Raw genomic sequence first — 19,583 nt, forward strand, 5'->3', positions numbered from 1 at the left:
AGTTTTGGAAAAATAGATATCCAAATTTTCACATTTATAATATTTATCAAATAAGATTTGAAAATAGCACTTTTAGGGATAATTCCTATATCACAAAATTAATTGTTTTCGGTGTTATCACGAGACTATTTCGGGATCGTTTTGGAAGTATTTCGGTATAATTTCCGGACTATTTTTGGGATCACGTCGGGGCTATTTTCGGCATCTTTTCCGCAATTTTTGTTTAGTGATTGTTTTAGGATCATATCGGAGCTATATCGAGATAGAATTATGTTTTCTTCGATTAGCGCGTATAAGGCCGCTTATTAAAACTAGTAGCATGCTCGGCCTACCGCACCGACAATTCTGGGTTCATGTCCCGTGCAAAGCAACATCGAAAATTTAGAGAAAAATTTATTTCTAAAAAGTCTTTTTCAATTAAAAGAATTTTATTTTAAGCTTCTTCAATTAAAAAAATTTTCTAAGCGGGGTCGCCCTTCATCAGTGATTTGGCGAACTCAAGGATAATTCGTCTGCCTTGGAGATGCCGTTCGGAGTCGGTATAAAACATGTAGTCCCGTTCCTCCAAATTGTAGGAAAAATTAAAAGGAACACAACGCAATTTGGAAGAGAAGCTCGGCCTAAAAACTCTCCGGAGGTTATCGCGCGTTGCATTTTTTTCTTTTATTTTAAATAATGATATGACGTACAACGTTAGTTTAACTTCGATTTTTTTTTAGATTTCCACTCTTCACGGCAATTCACAAAATCTGCACAAATCAATTGAAGGTCAAAGATTTGATTGATTGCATACGCAATCATCCAGAGCATATGTAAGTTTATTGCGTTCTTTAGTACACTTTCCTTACCGTAGGCTTTCTAAAAAATTTGGCAAATAATTTTCAAAAATTCTTTTGGTAATGACTACTTCCTCTGTTAAATGATTGCTTTAATTAGTTAAAAAACACTATTTTCAGTTTCGTTGCATGTATTAACATTAATTTGTATTTAGTTGCGTTCCATGAAGTTGTAAATAACTTAGCATTAGTTTTGATTTTTCCTTTATGATATATATAATTAATTTATACTATATACATACAAATATTAAAATATTTGAAATCATAATGCAAATTTTTATTTATAAATAAATTTGTAATTTTATTTTCAAAAAAAGTTTTTAATATAAACAAACTATTAGCCAAAGATGTTAAGTGTACTTAACAGTTCTAGCACGAAATTTTATACCTGGTGTTGTAATACTGATTATTGATTATTTCAGTGGCATATACATATGTATGTAAGAGCTTTGGTGGCGGCAAAATGGGGAACCAAGTTCCTACGTACAAATTTTGTATATGATTTTTCTGACGCGCATGCTCTTCTTTTCCTCTTCATGTTTATTTTGGTGTTTTAAATGATTTTTATTATATTGTTTTTATTTTTGTTTATCATTTTTTCTTCTTTGCTGGCGTGGGGTTTTCTGGCATAATCAACCAAATATTCATATTTTTTTATACCTAGCTGTGTTAGGATGTTATAACTCCACTTGTATGAACGAATCAAGATATTTAAAGAATTGCATATATTAGCAGCGAAAAAGTAATCTCTGGAATCATGTTTGTCAGTCCGTTAGATGCTGGTTCGGGCAATAATTTATGAAAGAAAAAAGATTTTTTGCTTAAATATGATTTTGCTGTAACTAAAACAGATTGCTACCGAAAATTGGCAAACTCGATTGGTAACTTCCTCCCTGCTTAGATGACATGTCCAATCATTGAAGGGGACGTGGTGCAGAAAATGGTAAAAAGTTGTTTACTAAAATCCGGTTAATTATTTTTCAATATCGAAAACTTCGTTGCACGAAACCATTTTGTAATTCAATAGCTATGTATGTACAAATTCGAAAAAAATTCTCTCAAAGCACGTTAAAGAATAAGGCCCCTTATGCAAGGAAAAGTGAGAATTGTAATAATCGAATTGACCTAGAGACCGCACTTTTCTTTGCTGCCGCTGCTTGTCGCAGAGCGTTTTTATATGTTCACCTTAAGGACTTTGAAAGAGGTCGATGCGCGATAGCCTAGGTTTTTGCTTTGATCACGACCAGTATATAGGACAACAACAACAACGAGATTCTCATATACGGTAGGTTCAATGTTTTGCCTCTTTATTTGGTGCAGAAAAGGCAGACGACACCAATTGAACGGTCTCTTATAAGGCTGGGTAGAGCACTCTTTTAATGTTGATACCATGAATGTGCAATATGTTAGTAGATGCACAGAAGGAAGCAGTGTTAGTGTTGTTAGCGCTTCCGGCTCCATTGAGTTGAAGTGTTTACCAGCCGAACCTCGAAAGTCGATTTCTCTAAGTCTTTAGCCAATTTACGTTTTGTCAAAAAAGAGTTTGTACTAGTCTAGTTTGACTCGCGCTAGTGTATCAGCGCCAGTATCGCCGATCCTTGCAAGCGTCTATTGCTTTGAATGGTATTGGGAAATAATTGTATTTCCGTAGCAGCGACTAATCAAGTAACTGTATTGAGCACAATTTCATACATCTCCCGGTAAGTGAAGAGTCAGTGACTAATATAATATTTTAATATGTGGTATGTTATAAAACATCCACAGCTAGGTATATAATAGGCTGGGTCCATTTATTAACCGATATCGCGCCATCGATTTTTCGATAGTATTTGGGCTCAGGAAAAAATCTACTATGCATACCAAAAAAAATAATATTCGAGCCTGCGAAATTTCATTTTTTTTTTACTTTTTTCGACTTTGATTTTTAGGTTTTTTTTCATGACCTACTAAAAAAAATTTCATTTGATTGTAAAATAAAAATAAAAATATTTTTTTTTTTCAAAAAACTATTATCGACAACGTTTTTGCGAACATTTTTCGATCGGACAGGGTATACATATGAAATTTTTTTTAGTAGGTCATGAAAAAACCTTAAAAATCAAAGTCGAAAAAAAGTAAAAAAAAAATGAAATTTCGCAGTCTCGAAAATTATTTTTTTGGGTATGCGTAGTGGAACTTTTTTCCTGAGCTCAAATCCTATCGAAAAATCGATGGCGCGATATCGGTTAACTTTCGTCCATACAAATCGACCCACCCTAGTATATAATGTGCGGTTTCGTCTGAACTTTTTTCTTCGTACTTGTTCTTTGAAGTATTCTTCTTGTAGCAGTGTAACCCAACTTACTTGTTCCTTAACAATGAAGTGAAATTGTAAACTGTATACTTTCAATCAAAATCAAATTCGTTTACAAAATAAGTTTATAGCTGTGATTTGTGGTTTACTGGATACTCATGTCTTTAGTTGCCTTAAGCATCAAGGTTTGTATTTGTTTGCACAAGATTTTTTAGTTAAATTTTTTAGCTTCCTTCAACTTAAACAATTTCGTTCATTTGTAATCACTTTCAATTTTTGTTGCAGATATCATCCAACAAATATTTTTCCCCTCTAAAATCATATGTACGCATGCCAAATAAATTTTATGTGTTGACATACGTTTTCTTTACGTTCACTTATCACTCAAAACTAAGAACTAACAACTATCAACTAATCATATTATCAGTCCTTCAATCAAAATCTTATCAATCTGATATTGTTGCTGTTGTATTAACAGTGCTTATCCATCTGCTCATACATCATAACGTTAAATACTCTTTTACATGTTCTTCATTTCCTTAGGGACGATCCAATTAATATACAGCCAAAGTTGTAAGATCTCAATAAAAAAAAAAAACAAAAAAACGCTTAGTTGGACTTTTGGTAAAATTAAAAAAATCAAATGGTGAAGAAAGAGAGAATGAAATCAACTGTGTTCCCTTTTTCGTAATGTCACAATGCGCTTTGAACAAACATCGATCAAAAATTTAAAACAAATATTAACGAATAAATAACAATTTTAGTTTCATTATGCGAAAAAAATGCACTTCACTCTGCTAACGCCATTACGCACAGAAAACCACCCACATCAACACAACAACAGTTTCATCAACGCGTACCCCTAAAAATCATATTCAGCATTGTCGTAATTGTTTACGAGAAAAAGCAGCAGAAAACCAACGCTATAGAATGTAGCCAATTCTAGAGTATGTTTGTTTGTGTGTATGTATATTAAAATATTATATATTTGTAAATATCTATAAATAGCCACGTTCGTGAATGTTCAATTATGTATTTGTTATAAACATTAAATAATTTTAGATGAAATTGTTAATAATAATAAAATTAAATGGTTTTGTAAAAAAAATTTATGAAAAAAATCATGCACTTCATATCATTTTCTTCACTTATTTAGCGCCCAAAATGTTGAGTAAAATGATCTAGGCCATCTAAAGTTTCTTAAAAATTTGTTAGCTAATACTATGTACAAACACACACCAAATTGGCAATTTATACCATTTGGGCAATTTATTACGCAATTTATCATATAATAAATTGTAATAATAAATTGCCAATTTAAAAAAAAGTTCGTAATAAATAGTTTCAAACTGCAAATGCAACCTTGCAAAGTGTGTTTATTGAGTAAATTTAAACGACAGTTACTCAGGGCTCAATTATATGGCTGGCTCATCTCATCAGCTGATTTGATTATTTTCATTTCACTGGAGTATGGATTGTCAAAGAAGATGGCAAACTCAAAACGAAACCAAAAAATTGAACACATTTTCTTACAACACACAAATATTTCAAAGTTTTGTTTTCGTTCCATTACATTCGCCTAATACCAACACGTACATTTTGACAGTCTGAACAAAGTTATGTTGTTGCTGAAGAGACGAGCCAACCAGCTATCAAGTTACTGTTGCTGAAGATACGAGCCAACCAGCTATCAAATTACTATTGTGTAAGCTAAATTGAGTTCTATGAACACCACTCAATTTAAATCGAAATTGCCTCAATTTATTTTTCTGTTTGAACGTAGTATAAGTCATAAGTGTTTGCACTATAGACCGGGTTGGTGCCCAAAAGTAATAAGAAAACTGCAAAAGATCGCAACTGAATTTGAAGCTTATGTTAGAGGGCCCCAAAATTATTTTTATCCTTACAAATCTGACGAAATTGTTTTTTTTTTAACTTTGTTATTTGACATCCTATTTATTTATAAAATTTATACGACTTTTTGAGAAGTTTTTCCTTCTAATGTCCTTGAAAGCTGAAAACGCTTTCACACAGTTTTGTCTGCTAAAGAAGTTGTAGCCCCTTAAAGTATGCTGCTCTTTTCACAATACTCTGCGGTTGGGAGGCTGTGAAGTCAAAATTTTTTTTTCAAATTCCAAAGAAATAGCTTTCGAATCGAGTTATATAATATATTGCGAAAGCCTCTTATCGTCAGCTTCAGAGTTATGTACGTCCTTTTTAATTTTTTTAATTCGCATAAGCTTCGACTCAGTGACTGTACTTTAGAGCTGGAGAGAATATCCAGAGATCATCGATTTATTCGATAGTTTAAAACTATAATCCTCGCGAAACTTGGCATTATCACCGACTAAATCCTCCGCGACCTTTTTTACAACATGGACGGCCCAAATGTCGACCATTTTGAACATCCACATCGATGGCACAACGCTACCGACTGTCCTACGCCCCAAAATCTTGGGTGTGACGTTTGATCAGGATCTACATTTTGGTGAGCATGCAGCCGCGATTGTACCGAAAATCCAGAGCCGTAATAAAATCCTCAAATCCCTTGCTGACAGAACTTGGGTAAAAGATAAAGAAACGCTCATTACTACTTACAAAGCAATTGGCCAGCCGATTCCATGCTACGCGTCCGCTATATGGTCGCCAAGCCTAAAAACTACTCACTGGAAGAAGCTGCAGGCCTGCCAAAATACTGCTCACAGAATCGCCACGGGCTGTCTTCTTATGTCCCCAGAACACCATCTACATAATAAGGCGAGAATACTCCCCATCAGGGAGAGAAATGAGATGCTAACCAAACAGTTCCTGTTGAATACCCAGAAACCTGGACATCCCAACAGACATCTGATTGATGAGCCAACACCGCACACGCGCTTAAGGAGTAATCTCCGTAAGCATTATGGGGAAATACGGCACCGGAGAACTCAGCCGTATGAAGCCAAAAAACACAAACAGGTCCTCAGTGAACTCCACAAACAGGCGTCGGACCGTTATGCCGGGAATTGCCGGGTGAATCCAGTACTCAAAGAACAGTATCCAAAACTTGCGGAAGAGGAACGCACACTCCCCAGGGAAACACGAGTCACTCTAGCTCAACTTCGATCTGGATACTGTAACAGGTTAAACTCTTACCTATCCAGAATCAACCCCGACATACAAAATGTATGCCCCCTTGCAATATGTCCCCACATGACACCAACTATCTCTTTAATTGTAAAGTGAAACCAACGTCTCTAACACCCCTCTCATTATGGTCCACCCCTGTTGAAACAGCAAGTTTCCTTGGACTCCCGTTAGAGGATATTGATGACAATTTGTGATCGGTTGCACCTATTGGATGGGGCGAAGCACTGCTACAACAACAATAACATAAGTGCAATTGATAGTTTTAGACCATATATGTTATACTTCTACTACGCCTGTAGTAGCGTGGTACACTCACAAATGACAGCCGATATAGTGCTGTTGAAATGTTTTTGTTTTCGATAGGGGAATGTACCTAAACATTTTGTAGGCTGTCTTTTTTTGATTTGGAATTACAAACTCATAGCGAGCATATTGTACTAGCAATATAGGAGTATTATATACATATATACTTTGTCTCGATTTGATAATAAAGTCCCATTGTGTTTGATAACGCTACTGTGCTTCAGTGCTGCTCGAGTCGTCCTCTAATATTAGAGATTCGAGAACAGGGGTAATTATTTAATTTTCTTCTAATCTTCATTTGAATTTAGTGTTTGCTGGCAAACAGTTTGTGACTCGGCTTACTACCAATAAAAACAAGGAAGAAAGGTTAAGTTCGGGTGTAACCGAACATTACATACTCAGTTGAGAGTTATGGTGGCAACATAAGGGAAAATAACCATGTAGGAAAATGAACCGAGGGTAACCCTGGAATGTGTTTGTATGACATGTGTATCAAATGAAAGGTATTAAAGAGTATTTTAAGAGGGAGTGGGCCATAGTTCTATAGGTGGACGCCATTTAGGGATATCGCCATAAAGGTGGATCAGGGTTGACTCTAGAATTTGTTTGTACGATATGGGTATCAAATGAAAGGTGTTAATGAGTATTTCAAAAGGTCGTGGGGCTTAGTTCTATAGGTGGACGCCTTTTCGAGATATCGCCATAAAGGTGGATCAGGGGTGACTCTAGAATTTGTTTGTACGATATGGGTATCAAATGGAAGGGGTTAATGAACATTTTAAAAGGGAGTGGGCCTTAGTTCTATAGGTGAACGCCTTTTCGAGATATCGCCATAAAGGTGGACCAGGGGTGACTCTAGAATGCGTTTGTACAATATGGGTATCAAACGAAAGGTGTTAATGAGTATTTCAAAAGGGCGTGGGGTTCAGTTCTACAGGTGGACGCTTTTTCGAGATAGCGCCATAAAGGTGGACTAGGGGTGACTCTAGAATGTGTTTGTACGATATGGGTATCAAATTAAAGGTATTAATGAAGGTTTTAAAAGGGAGTGGTGGTAGTTGTATAGGTGGTCGCCTTTTCGAGATATCGCCATAAAGGTAGCCCAGGGGTGACTCTAGAATGCGTTTGTACAATATGGGTATCAAACGAAAGGTGTTAATGAGTATTTTAAAAGTGCGTGGGGCTTAGTTCTATAGGTGGACGCCTTTTCGCCTTTTTCGAGATATCGCCATAAAGGTGGACCAGGGGTGACTCTAGAATGTGTTTGTACGATATGAGAGTATCAAATTAAAGGTATTAATGAGGCTTTTAAAAGGGAGTGGTGGTAGTTGTATATGTGAAGGTGTTTTCCAGATATCGACCAAAATGTGGACCAGGGTGACCCAGAACATCATCTGTTGGATTTTATTTATATATATAATACCACGAACAGTATTCCTGCCAAGATTTCAAGGGTTTTTTATTTCGCCCTGTAGAACTTTTTCATTTCATTCTACTTAATATGGTAGGTGTCACACCCATTTTTCAAAGTTTTTTTCTAAAGTTATATTTAGCGTCAATAAACTAATCCAAATGCCATGTCTCATCCCTTTTTTGTATTTGGTATAGAATTATGGCATTTTTTCGTTTTTCGTAATTTTCGATATCGAAAAAGTGGGCGTGGTCATAGTCCGATTTCGGCCATTTTTTATACCAATACAAAGTGAGTTCAGATAAGTCGTGAACTGAGTTTAGTAAAGATATATCGATTTTTGCTCAAGTTATGGTGTTAACGGCCGAGCGGAAGGACAGACGGTCGACTGTGTATAAAAACTGGGCGTGGCTTCAATCGATTTCGCCCTTTCGCAGAAATAAGTTATCGTCCCAGAATCTAAGCCCCTATCAAATTTCACAAGGATTGGTAAATTTTTGTTCGACTTATGGCATTAAAAGTATCCTAGACAAATTAAATGAAAAAGGGCGGAGCCACGCCCATTTTGAAATTTTCTTTTATTTTTGCATTTTGTTTCACCATATAATTACTGGAGTTGAATGTTGACATAATTTACTTATACATATACTGTAAAGATATTAAATTTTTTGTTAAAATTTGACTTTACAAAAATTTTTTTTAAAAGTGGGCGTGGTCGTTCCTCGATTTTGCTAATTTTTATTAAGCATACATATAGTAATAGGAGTAACGTTCCTGCCAAATGATATCTTCAACGACTGCCAAATTACAGCTTGTAAAACTTTTAAATTACCTTCTTTTAAAAGTGGGCGGTGCCACGCCCATTGTCCAAAATTTTACTAATTTTCTATTCTGCGTCATAAGTTCAACTCACCTACCAAGTTTCATCGCTTTATTCGTCTTTGGTAATGAATTATCGCACTTTTTCGGTTTTTCGAAATTTTCGATATCGAAAAAGTGGGCGTGCTTATAGTCCGATATTGTTCATTTTAAATAGCGATCTGAGATGAGTGCTCAGGAACCTACATACCAAATTTCATCAAGATACCTAAAAATTTACTCAAGTTATCATGTTAACGGACAGACGGACGGACGGACGGACATGGCTCAATCAAATGTTTTTTCGATCCTGATGATTTTGATATATGGAAGTCTATATCTATCTCGATTCCTTTATACCTGTACAACCAACCGGTATCCAATCAAAGTTAATATACTCTGTGAGCTCTGCTCAACTGAGTATAAAAAGTGGAAAACAAACTAGGTGTCATGAGGGCCGATTTGCGTAGTGTTTGACGGATCGTTGCGATTCTTCTGGGACTATTTTAATTCCGAACCATTTGGCGAATAATTAGGGACTTTTCGAGATTATCATCGAAACATATCGGAAAAATTTCGGCATAGCTTAAGGGATAATTTCGGTACAACTTTTGCCTTGTGCGATCTGTGGGATCTGTTCGAAATTCTCTTAATGATCTTTATAGAGCTCAAACTTATACTTTCTTATACTAATTTCACACATAGACTCAATGGAATCACAATTTCGTTTAATGAAATAGTTTGATAATTTTATTTACTTTTGATTGTAATTTGTAACATTCGTAATAAAATCAGACAAAACGCACTAGATTTTTGATTCTATTAGCCATTCAATAAAGCAATAATGAGATAATTATGGATTCTTATTTTGTACTAGCTTTACCCGGCGTACGTTGTAACGCCCGAGATTGAATGAATTTGAATTGAATGATAATTTTTTCTGTTTTGTTTGTTGATAATTTAGTTACTCTTCTGTAAATTGGATTGAATTATGTACGCATATTTGGCGAAATTTTCGTTTAAAACATTTTATTATTGTATCTTATTGTAATGCAAGTGGGTACACAATATTTTTGTTTTTTTCGTTCGGTTCCAACTCTAGAGCAAGCAACATATAGCTGGCCTTGGGGAAAGCATGGACTCTCTAAATTTAATCCTGAAACAGTAAGCGATTGTCCTTCGTTGCTTCGATTACATTCGGCATTAATTTCTTAACGCAAAGTCTGGTTCCATTGCACAATTTTGGTGGGTCTAAATTCTGAAGAAGCATGATTGGTGGTTCTAAAGAGTTTAGAAATTCACTTGGATAATTCACAATTTGATCTTCATCTGTAACTGTGTCGATTGATTTATATTTCGCCAGTTCACCAGGAATGTGGTTTTGAATGCGATCATTGATTTTGTATACATGATCATTTTTGGGAGCTAATATTGCTCGTTCGCATAGCCAAAAAAAAATTCTTTTAAATTCTTAATTCTGAAATATGAAAAACCTTCGTCTTGACCCAAGGAACCTATAGCCAAAATATGGTGCTGATTGAAGTGTGGGAAATACGTTTCCATAGGGAACACACACGCAGAATTTGATTTTTATGGAAGATGTATGTAGATATACTGAAGCTAACAAATTATTTTAACGGCGTCAGATTACTAAACGTCCAAAAGGAATAACAGCAAAACTCAACAATGCAGTCTAATTTTAGTGTTAAAATAACCTAAGTTTGACGGCAGCCATAGTTCAGAAAAATCCCATTTGTAGGGAATGTGCCACGTCCCTTTTTTCCCAATTCCACATTTTACTGGATGTGTTGGGGCTTAACGTCATATAGCTCCTTACCAATTTTCATTATTCTATCCTTACTTCTTCCAGAGATATGCAGTATGATATATGCCATTTGTATGGGAGATGCCACGCCCCCTTTTCCCTAATTCCACATTTTCTTGATGGTGTTAGGGATTGACTTCATATAACTCCTTACTAAATTTCAATGTTCTGGCATGTATACCTTCAGAGTTATGCAGTGCCAAAAATTCCATTTGTATGGGAGGTGCCACGCCCCTTTTATATATATCGAAATTATTTTTAGCCTAAAACATTCGTGTTGATCGAAGGAACCTATAGCCAAAATTTGGTGATGATTGAAGTGTGGGAAATACGTTTCCATAGCGAACACACACACACACAGTTATGGATTTTTATTTTGTATGGAAGATTGAGTTCAATAAGGGCTTTAACTTAAGAAAACTTGACTAATTACTTCATAAACCATCTGTTTGAAATTGGTATAAGACCACAATGAATTGAACTACACAATTTTCTGAAAACTTGATGTGAAACGTTTTTTTTTTCTTATTTTCTCGAAAATCTTTTTGGGATTGGTTAACACAGTTTTCGTTGCATGCTAGACTCAAGTTTTTTTTATAAAACTAACAAGTTTTAATAAAAAACGTAAACACCGGCCACCGTGGTGTGATGGTAGCGTGCTCCGCCTACCACACCGTATGCCTTGGGTTCGCACCCCGGGCAAAGTAACATCAAAATTTTAGAAATAAGGTTTTTTAATTAGAAGAAAAGCGGGGTCGCCCTCCGCAGTGTTTGGCAAGCGCTGTGTATTCTTGCCATGAAAAGCTCTCAGTGAAAACTCATCTGCCTTGCAGATGCCGTTCGGAGTCGGCATAAAACATGTAGGTCCCGTCCGGCCAATTTGTAGGGAAAATCAAGAGGAGCACGACGCAAATTGGAAGAGAAGCTCGGCCTTAGACCTCTTCGGAGGTTATCGCGCCTTACATTTATTTATTATTTTTAACCGATAAAAGTTTTAATCCATTAGAAATTGAAAAGAAAATTTTAAAATAAAAAACAATAATAAAAAGCCAATAAAAAGGAAAAAAAATGTTGAATATTTTTTTGCTTTTCATGCATTTATGGCAAGCAACCCTCGCTTAAAGGGGTATTTACACAATCTCCGGTTAGCGCTGACCGGCACTTTAAATTCCAATCATAGCCTATCAAACCATGGCCATTATCAAATATTATGTATGTATGTACCATTAATTACATAGTTTTTATTGCTTTTAATAAAAAAAAAATTTGGATTTACATTCTCAAGTAACTAGTGTTGCATTCGCGCACCTCCTACTAATCTCAGTTCTCATTTCAGCTATTCAAATAAAATGGTTTGCGCCTTGCGATATGTTTGCTTCGTCTAAAAGTTTGATTATACTGAAAGTCTAAATTAATTTAGTCTTAAAATTTATAAAAAAAATAAAATTGTTGAGAAATTGCTTCTAAAAATTTGATTGTTAACTTGGACTGAGTTGGATCATTGTTGCTGGCTGTATTGAAATGTAAATTTGTATGAATAATGTTTCATTCGATTTGCCGCAGCTTGACATTATCCCACCCCCTTAGATTGGCATGAGCTCAACACACATTCCAAATAATGCTAATCTTTTTATGTCACAATGTTAAATTATTTTCTTCTTTATCTTCTTTTTTTCTTTTTTTTGCATCTTCTATTTCACAGGCAAGACCTTTAAACTTATTTATACAAAAATTATAAAACAACATAAACTGCTGAAAAAGACAACATCTAACAAACAAACAAAAAATATAAATAAAAAAAATATAAACAAAATATAAAAAACAACTTGTACAAAAATCTATGCACTTTTAAACAAATCACAAATCAAATTTTAAATCTAGTCTCTATCAAATTTTAAAATCTTCAACATATTTTAAGTAGGTATGCCAATTTTAAAATTTTTTGCGAGCAAACCTAAAAGTTTTGCTCTAGACATCCAACAGCGATATCAACTGTGATTTGTTTCCAAAAACATAAAAAGACGTAGAGGTCAGTTAAGCAACCGCAACACCAAAAACTTAAAGTAAGACAGAGATGTTGTCATATATGACGGGTGAATATTCGAACAATAGCCGTATTGCTTACGTGTATATACATCTACATTTGCGACTAAAAAAACGCTCATCGACAACTACACGTAGTCGTAGTGTATGGAGAAATAGTGGAGATATAAACCTCATCAGTCATAGTGTATAACGCATTCCAAAATTAAAAGTGGAGAATCGTGGAGACACACCTTTTAGTATTAATTTAATGCGCAACAATTTCATAAGTGTAGATAAAGTGTAAGTGCATATGTATATACATGTAACAAAAACACAGCTAATATTTCGAATATGTTTTTGTTTATAAGTTAAAGTGTTAAAATCGCACAAATATCCACAACACCTGCACTTCTTTTTACATTTATATTAAGTCGCTTTCATGTTTGTCCCCTCATTTCCATACGAATATTTGACCCACGGAAACGTCTTTTTCGGTAACTTCCCGTTGAGCTAGACACTTGATACTTAGAACATAGTTCAGATCTGATAGACATTACAATGCAAGTGAAAAAAAATCCGCTAGGTGGCGTACGGATCGAGATATATAGAAGATTAATTTTAAAATTGAAATTTTGCCATCGACTTTTAACTAACTTCTCGGTGATCCAGAGACTTGAAACTTAGCACATAGTTTGCGAGTCGACGACACCACAATTCGTGGAAAACAAAATGCCGCCGGGTGGCAGACGAATCGAGATAAACGAAAATCCCTGAAAATCGCTGCCGAAAGGCAGAACCCGGTGACAATGCAATATTTTATCACAAAAATTCCGCTACGTGGCGCATGGATCGAGATATTGGAAAATTAATTTTAATTTGGGAATATTTCAATCCATTTTTAACTAACTTCCCGGTTACCTAGAGACTTGTAACTTAGCACATAGTTCGAGACCCGGTGACAATACAATTTATAGAAAACAAAGTTCCGCTAGGTGGCGTGCTAATTGAGATAACTACAAATCCCTGAAAAACGAGGGGAATCTTGCGATCGATATTTGAGTAACTTGCCGTTGAGCTAGAAACTTGAAACTTGGGCCGTGGGTCAGAACCCGGTGACAGTGCAATATTTTATCAAAAAAATTCCGCTAGGTGGCGCATGGATCGAGATATTAGGAAAATTAATTTTAATTTGGGAATCTTTCAATCCATTTTTAACTAACTTTCCGATTACCTAGAGACTTGCAACTTAGCACATAGTTCGAGACCCGGTGACAATACAATTTATAGAAAACAAAGTTCTGCTAGGTGGCATGCTAATTGAGATAACTACAAATCCCTGAAAAACGAGGGGAGTCTTGCGATCGATTTTAGAGCAACTTGCCGGTGCGTTAGAGACTTGAAACTTGGGCCGTGGGTCAGAACCCGGTGACAATGCAACATTTGATCAAAAAACATGCCGCTAGGTGGCGCATGGATCGAGATATTAGGAAAATTACTTTTAATTTGGGAATCTTTCAATTCATTTTGAACTATCTTCCCGGTTACCTAGAGACTTGCAACTTAGCACATAGTTCGAAACCTAGTAACAATACAATTTATAGAAAACAAAGTTCCGCTAGGTGGCGCGTCAAGATAACTGCAAATCCTTTAAAAGCGGGAGGAATCTTGCGATCGATTTTCGAGTAACTTCCCGATGAGCTAGAGACATGAAACTTGGGCCGTAAGTCAGAACCCGGTGGCAATGCAATATTTTATCAAAAAAATTCCGCTAGGCGGCGCATGGATTGAGATATTAGGGAAATTAATTTTAATTTAGGAATCTTTCAATCCATTTTTAACTAACTTCCTGGTTACCTAGAGACTTGTAACTTAGCACATAGTTCGAGACCCAGTGACAATACAATTTATAGAAAACAAAGTTCCGCTAGGTGGCGTGCTAATTGAGATAACTACAAATCCTTGAAAAACGAGGGGAATCTTGCGATAGATTTTTGAGTAACTTCCCGGTTACCTAGAGACTTGAAACTTGGCACTTTGTTAGAGGTCTGGTGACGATACAACTTATAGAATACAAAGTTCCGCTAGGTGGCAATTGGGAATCTTGCAATCGATTTTTAACTAACTTTCTGGATATCTAGAGACTTGAAACCTGAAATATAGTTTAAAAATCGGTGACAGTGCAATGTTTGATCAAAAAATGTGAGCTACGTAACACAAAGTCGAACTATTTAGAAGGTTAGGCCATACCTTCTTGGCTGGTCTCCTGAGTGTTGCAGGCGTTGTAGAATTCTACCTCGTTGAAGGCCCAACTCTATGCACGTCCTTGCATACTTTCAGGCGTACGCGACTTTCACCACAATTCTTTTAGACTCAGGCATATGCGAATTTCACCACGATTTTCAGCTGTTCAAATTAAGTAGCTGACAAACGAGGTGGAATTCTCTTGTTATGATGCGAGGTGGAATTCTGTTGTTTTCGCCAGCGCACAGTGTTTCGTGTAGAACAAGCTAGCTGGACAAAAACAAAGTTCTTATTCCAAGAAAAGTGTAATGAGAAATGAAAGAAAACAAACAAAATAACGGGATTTTTGCTTTTTTTTATATTTTTTCTCATATATATTGAGTAATTGAAGTAAGAAGGCAGGAGTGGCCGTAAAATGCATTGATTAATTTGCAAAATTCTTATTGAATATTAAGCTTCATATTTCTTTTAAGTGAACACTTTTATATAATTTTTTTTGATGGATTCTAAGCTCGAAGGTAAGTAAAATTTTTTAATAGTAATTCTTTTAGAGTATTTTCAATATATTTAACATTCCGTTATTAAGAAGAAACAGTATTTTTTCTCTATATTTTTAACTTTAGGGACAAAAAAGTCACATACATCTGCCGACATCCGGGCTAAATTTTACATATGTTATAGTCGCAAGTATTCTCTAATAGTCCAAAGAAAAAACCATTGCGAATTCTTTGCACATCTATTTATAATTTTTTTTTTTTGTAGATTTAGTTATCTCTACATATAAAATAGGATGTATGTACGTACCAGCACCGACGAGATATTTGAACCTTTAAAGCTGATCTACAAACGGCAAAACCAATCCCCAGGTACAGGGAACAAACACGTAGCCATAAAACACACAAAAATAAACGCGCAAGGTCAACAAGAGCACACCAAAAGCAAAAAGGCGAAGATCACTGACTTCAAACTGCCACAACCTACCGAACCAGTCACCAAGGCATAAAAACAGGTACATACAAAGCAATCCTAATGCAGGTATAACCACACAGGAACGCTACACAAAACACCCCCATTTGGTAGCATCTACGCCAATACCTGAATGTAATATAAATACTGCGCAACTGATAACAAATCAGAACGATCAACGACACTTAAGATGGCAGCACAACAATCATCAACTATTCACCCTGTCGGAAAATCAAAAACACAAAGCAGTTTAGTTATAACCGTACCAAGAACGGAGTTTTTTGACATTTGGGTTCAACATTCGAAGGAAACCAGATATAAAGAATTATTGAGTTGTGTTGTACTTAAGTACGATTTGAGCGAAGCAGCCGAGTATTCGATAAAAAGTTTAAGCTTACAAATATCGGCATATTCGTCGAAGCTGGATCAAAAGTGGAACACTTCTGGAAGACATAAGGGGCGATTTTTGAATAAAAACTCGGAGTGGCTTTCGGGTACAGACTTCACATTTACAATAACGGTGGATTCAAAGTTGCCATCAGACCAACCAACCACTTCTTCAGGTAACCCCGGCCCCGGAAGACGAATGAAGGACTTTGTTAGCTGCAGTGAAAAAACCAAACGGCGTCGAGTGGATGACCTTTTGCAATCTAGAAGTCCTGGTGAGTTACTTTATGCGGCAGAAGTATCAACGCGTATGTCCGGCAACAGAAATGTTGCTAACATTATAAAAAAATCACAGGAAACCACTCAAATATCCGGCAAAAAGACGATATGTGAGCCAGATGCAAGATGCTTGAGCAATGTAGAAGCTTTAGCATACTACGTAGATAGCAAGTCGACGACTCATGGGTACAAAACGACTCGGAAGTGGAGCATCAAGGCTGGCCATAAGGTTTATCCATCATTTTATAGTCTAAGAAAAGCTAAGGAAGAATTCTATCCAAATGAAATTGATGTGGGTGAAACACGTGCGGAAATTAAAGTCCAGTCCATATTAGATAAAACTATTGAGCGTTTAGTTTTAGCAAATCAAGAAGTGTTTGTTAGTTTATTACCTACAAAATTGACGTATACTTTAATCAGCAAGTGGGGTTGCGATGGAAGCTCTGGCCATAGCACATATAAGCAAAAGTTTACATGCAGTTCTGACACTGATGAAGTTTTGTTTATATTTTCCTTCGTTCCTCTTCAATTACAGGATGAAAAAGGTAACATTGTTTGGCAGAATCTTCGACCTTCTTCTACCATGTATTGTCGTCCAATTAAATTTATTTTTTCTAAAGAAACAAAAGATTTTATTATTTTTGAAACGAACAAAGTTTTAGAGGAGATAAATGCGTTGTTGCCAACAAAGTACATGCTCGAAGAATACGAAGTTTCCGTAAATCACAATATGCTTCTAACAATGATTGACGGAAAAGTTTGCAATGCTTTGACTGAAAGTTCTTGATTTTGGTTTGTCTACTCTCCATGCATGGATAAGATGTTTTGAATGCTTGCTTCATATAAGTTATCGCCTCGAAGTAAAAAAGTGGCAGCTTAGGAATGAGGCAGATAAAGAGAGTGTAAAGCTACGTTCCAACGAAATCCAGAATAAATTTAAAAGTGTACTTGGATTGATAGTAGATAAACCAAAACCAGGTTTCAGCAATACCAATGACGGCAACACTGCTCGTAGGTTTTTCGAAAATTCTGAGGCTAGTGCTGAGATTACGGGATTGGATGTAACGCTCATCAAAAGATTCGACACTCTCCTTCGCGCATTAGCATCAGGGTACAATATAAATATCCAAAGATTTGAAACATTTGCGGTCGAGACTAAAAAAACTATACATAGATCTCTATCCATGGTTTAATATGCCTGTTACAGTTCATAAAATCTTAGCAATTTTACCTATTGGTAAACTTTCTGAGGAAGCACAGGAGGCCCGTAACAAAGATTTGAGACGATTCAGGGATGATAACACACAAAAGCAGTCGCGTGAAGCCACGAATAGAGATCTTATGAATATGTTGCTTATAACATCGGATCCCGTAGTTAACAGTTTTAGGGAGATACCTAAGAAAAAATTTAAAAGTCTGACTTCAGAAGTCTTAAATTTACTGTCCCCCGATAATGTTGAGGAGTCAACAAATACCCCAGTTGTTTCAAGCTTTCACAGTAGTGTTGCTGATGCTCATGACTATTCCACAAGTGACTCATCGAATGAAAGTGATGATAGCGAATAATAACATAATTATAAAAGATAACCTACCCTATAACTTTTTGTTGGATCAGGTTTTATTTAATTTAAATCTATTGTCTTTTCTACTTTGTATTATACTTTACTTTTAAGTTTTTGTAATAAGTTATTTTCACATAATTAATTTAATTATTTACATTGTTGTTATTATTATTGTAATTCAATTTTACATTCATGACTGGTACTATAAAATAATTTTGTAAAAATTGTAGTGCCAGGATAAATACTCAAATAAATACAAAATATGTATGTACATATGTACAGTCACTCACATAAATAAGTAGACACCCCTTTTTGGACAATTCTTACAATCTTCGCTTTCGCAAATTTATTTTAACTAATTTCCCATAAGAAAATTTGTCACGATCTATAACAAAAACTAAATTATATTTAAAAAATGTTTGAAAAATTCGACGAATTTTCATAAAAAATTTTAATTTTTTTTTCGGAATTTTTTAGAGTATTGAGATTTGTAGTACAATAAAGTAATATTCTTAAGTCCTTTAAATTTTTTTGGATCTATGTCACTTATTCACATTACTGTATATGAAATAAGCAAATGTATGCATATGAAGTAAAATTTTGGAAAAAAAAATAAAAAAAAGAACATATGCCTGAAAAAAATGACGTAGTTGTAATAAATGACTGCATATGAAACGGAAAATCTCATAAAATAATTTTGTCCAGCTAGCTTGTTCTACACGAAACACTGTATACCGTTGTCAGTGACAATTCCACTAATTCTATTAAATCTTGCTATTTTGAACAAATAAATAAGATAAGAATTTTCACTTATGAATTACTTAAATTACTAATCAAAGTTGCAATTGCCTTTTTGTAGGCAGTACTAAAAAATTAAAAATAAAAAGATGATAAAAAAGTTTTAAGGACTACCTTTATATAAATGGACCAAAAAATAGAAGGCAATTTTTCCTTTATTACAGATATACACACCTGCTCAAAATAATAGTTACACGGCAGTCCTTCAGTTTCAAAACAAGAAAAAATCCATTTTACTAATCAATACTATGAAAATAAAACACACTTTTATCCTTGTCCTATTTATTAATGAAAATAAGCAAGCTTCATATTAAAGTAACGAAAAACATATTAGTTATTATTAAAAACATTATTTGGCCGAAACTAACCTGCTCATAAAAATAGGTACAATATTGATAAGATAGTAGGTATGAAAGAACTATATGAAACAAAACTTTTCTTTTACACATTTAACATTGCTTAGTTAATAACCAGTATATCCACCTCCATTCTGAACTAATTTACCCATTATTTTGGGCATGCTATTGATTAAAGTCTGGCAGGTTTCTACGAATATCTCAAACCAAGTTTTTTGAACACATTCCCATAATTGTTCTTTGTTGGAAAAAGTGTGACCTGCCAATTTCTTTTTTCTATCTCCCCACAGGTTTTCAAACGGATTTAAGTCCGG

General features: G+C 35.0%; 2 protein-coding genes across 3 annotated transcripts in view; both read left to right on the top strand.

Annotated features, from left to right (window-relative positions):
• The window catches only part of Gpdh1 (Glycerol-3-phosphate dehydrogenase 1), a 47,499-nt gene extending 35,019 nt beyond the window's left edge, over nt 1-12,480 (top strand). Inside the window, exons 7-8 of one of the 2 annotated variants that reach the window (XM_067763322.1) lie at nt 720-812; nt 3,673-4,262. In XM_067763322.1, the coding sequence (XP_067619423.1) occupies nt 720-812; nt 3,673-3,706 (127 nt within the window). In that variant the 3' untranslated portion in view covers nt 3,707-4,262. Of the gene's footprint in view, nt 1-719; nt 813-3,672; nt 4,263-12,357 lie in introns of those variants that run through there. The other variant, XM_067763323.1, reaches the window with a different exon arrangement.
• LOC137238402 (uncharacterized) lies at nt 12,437-19,013 on the top strand. The gene is made up of 2 exons (XM_067763321.1): nt 12,437-12,576; nt 12,628-19,013. The coding sequence occupies exon 2, from the start codon at nt 16,078-16,080 to the stop codon at nt 17,338-17,340; it is 1,263 nt and encodes a 420-aa protein (XP_067619422.1). The 5' UTR covers nt 12,437-12,576; nt 12,628-16,077; the 3' UTR covers nt 17,341-19,013.
• Nucleotides 19,014-19,583: the final 570 nt, after the last annotated feature.

This window comes from Eurosta solidaginis, chromosome 1, assembly GCF_040869045.1.
Source record: "Eurosta solidaginis isolate ZX-2024a chromosome 1, ASM4086904v1, whole genome shotgun sequence".
In the NCBI taxonomy this organism is placed as follows: Eukaryota; Metazoa; Arthropoda; class Insecta; order Diptera; family Tephritidae; genus Eurosta; species Eurosta solidaginis.

What these genes read in the sequence shown, in the direction of transcription:
- LOC137238402 (XM_067763321.1), top strand. Translation starts at nt 16,078, where the DNA reads ATGGCAGCACAACAATCATCAACTATTCACCCTGTCGGAAAATCAAAA.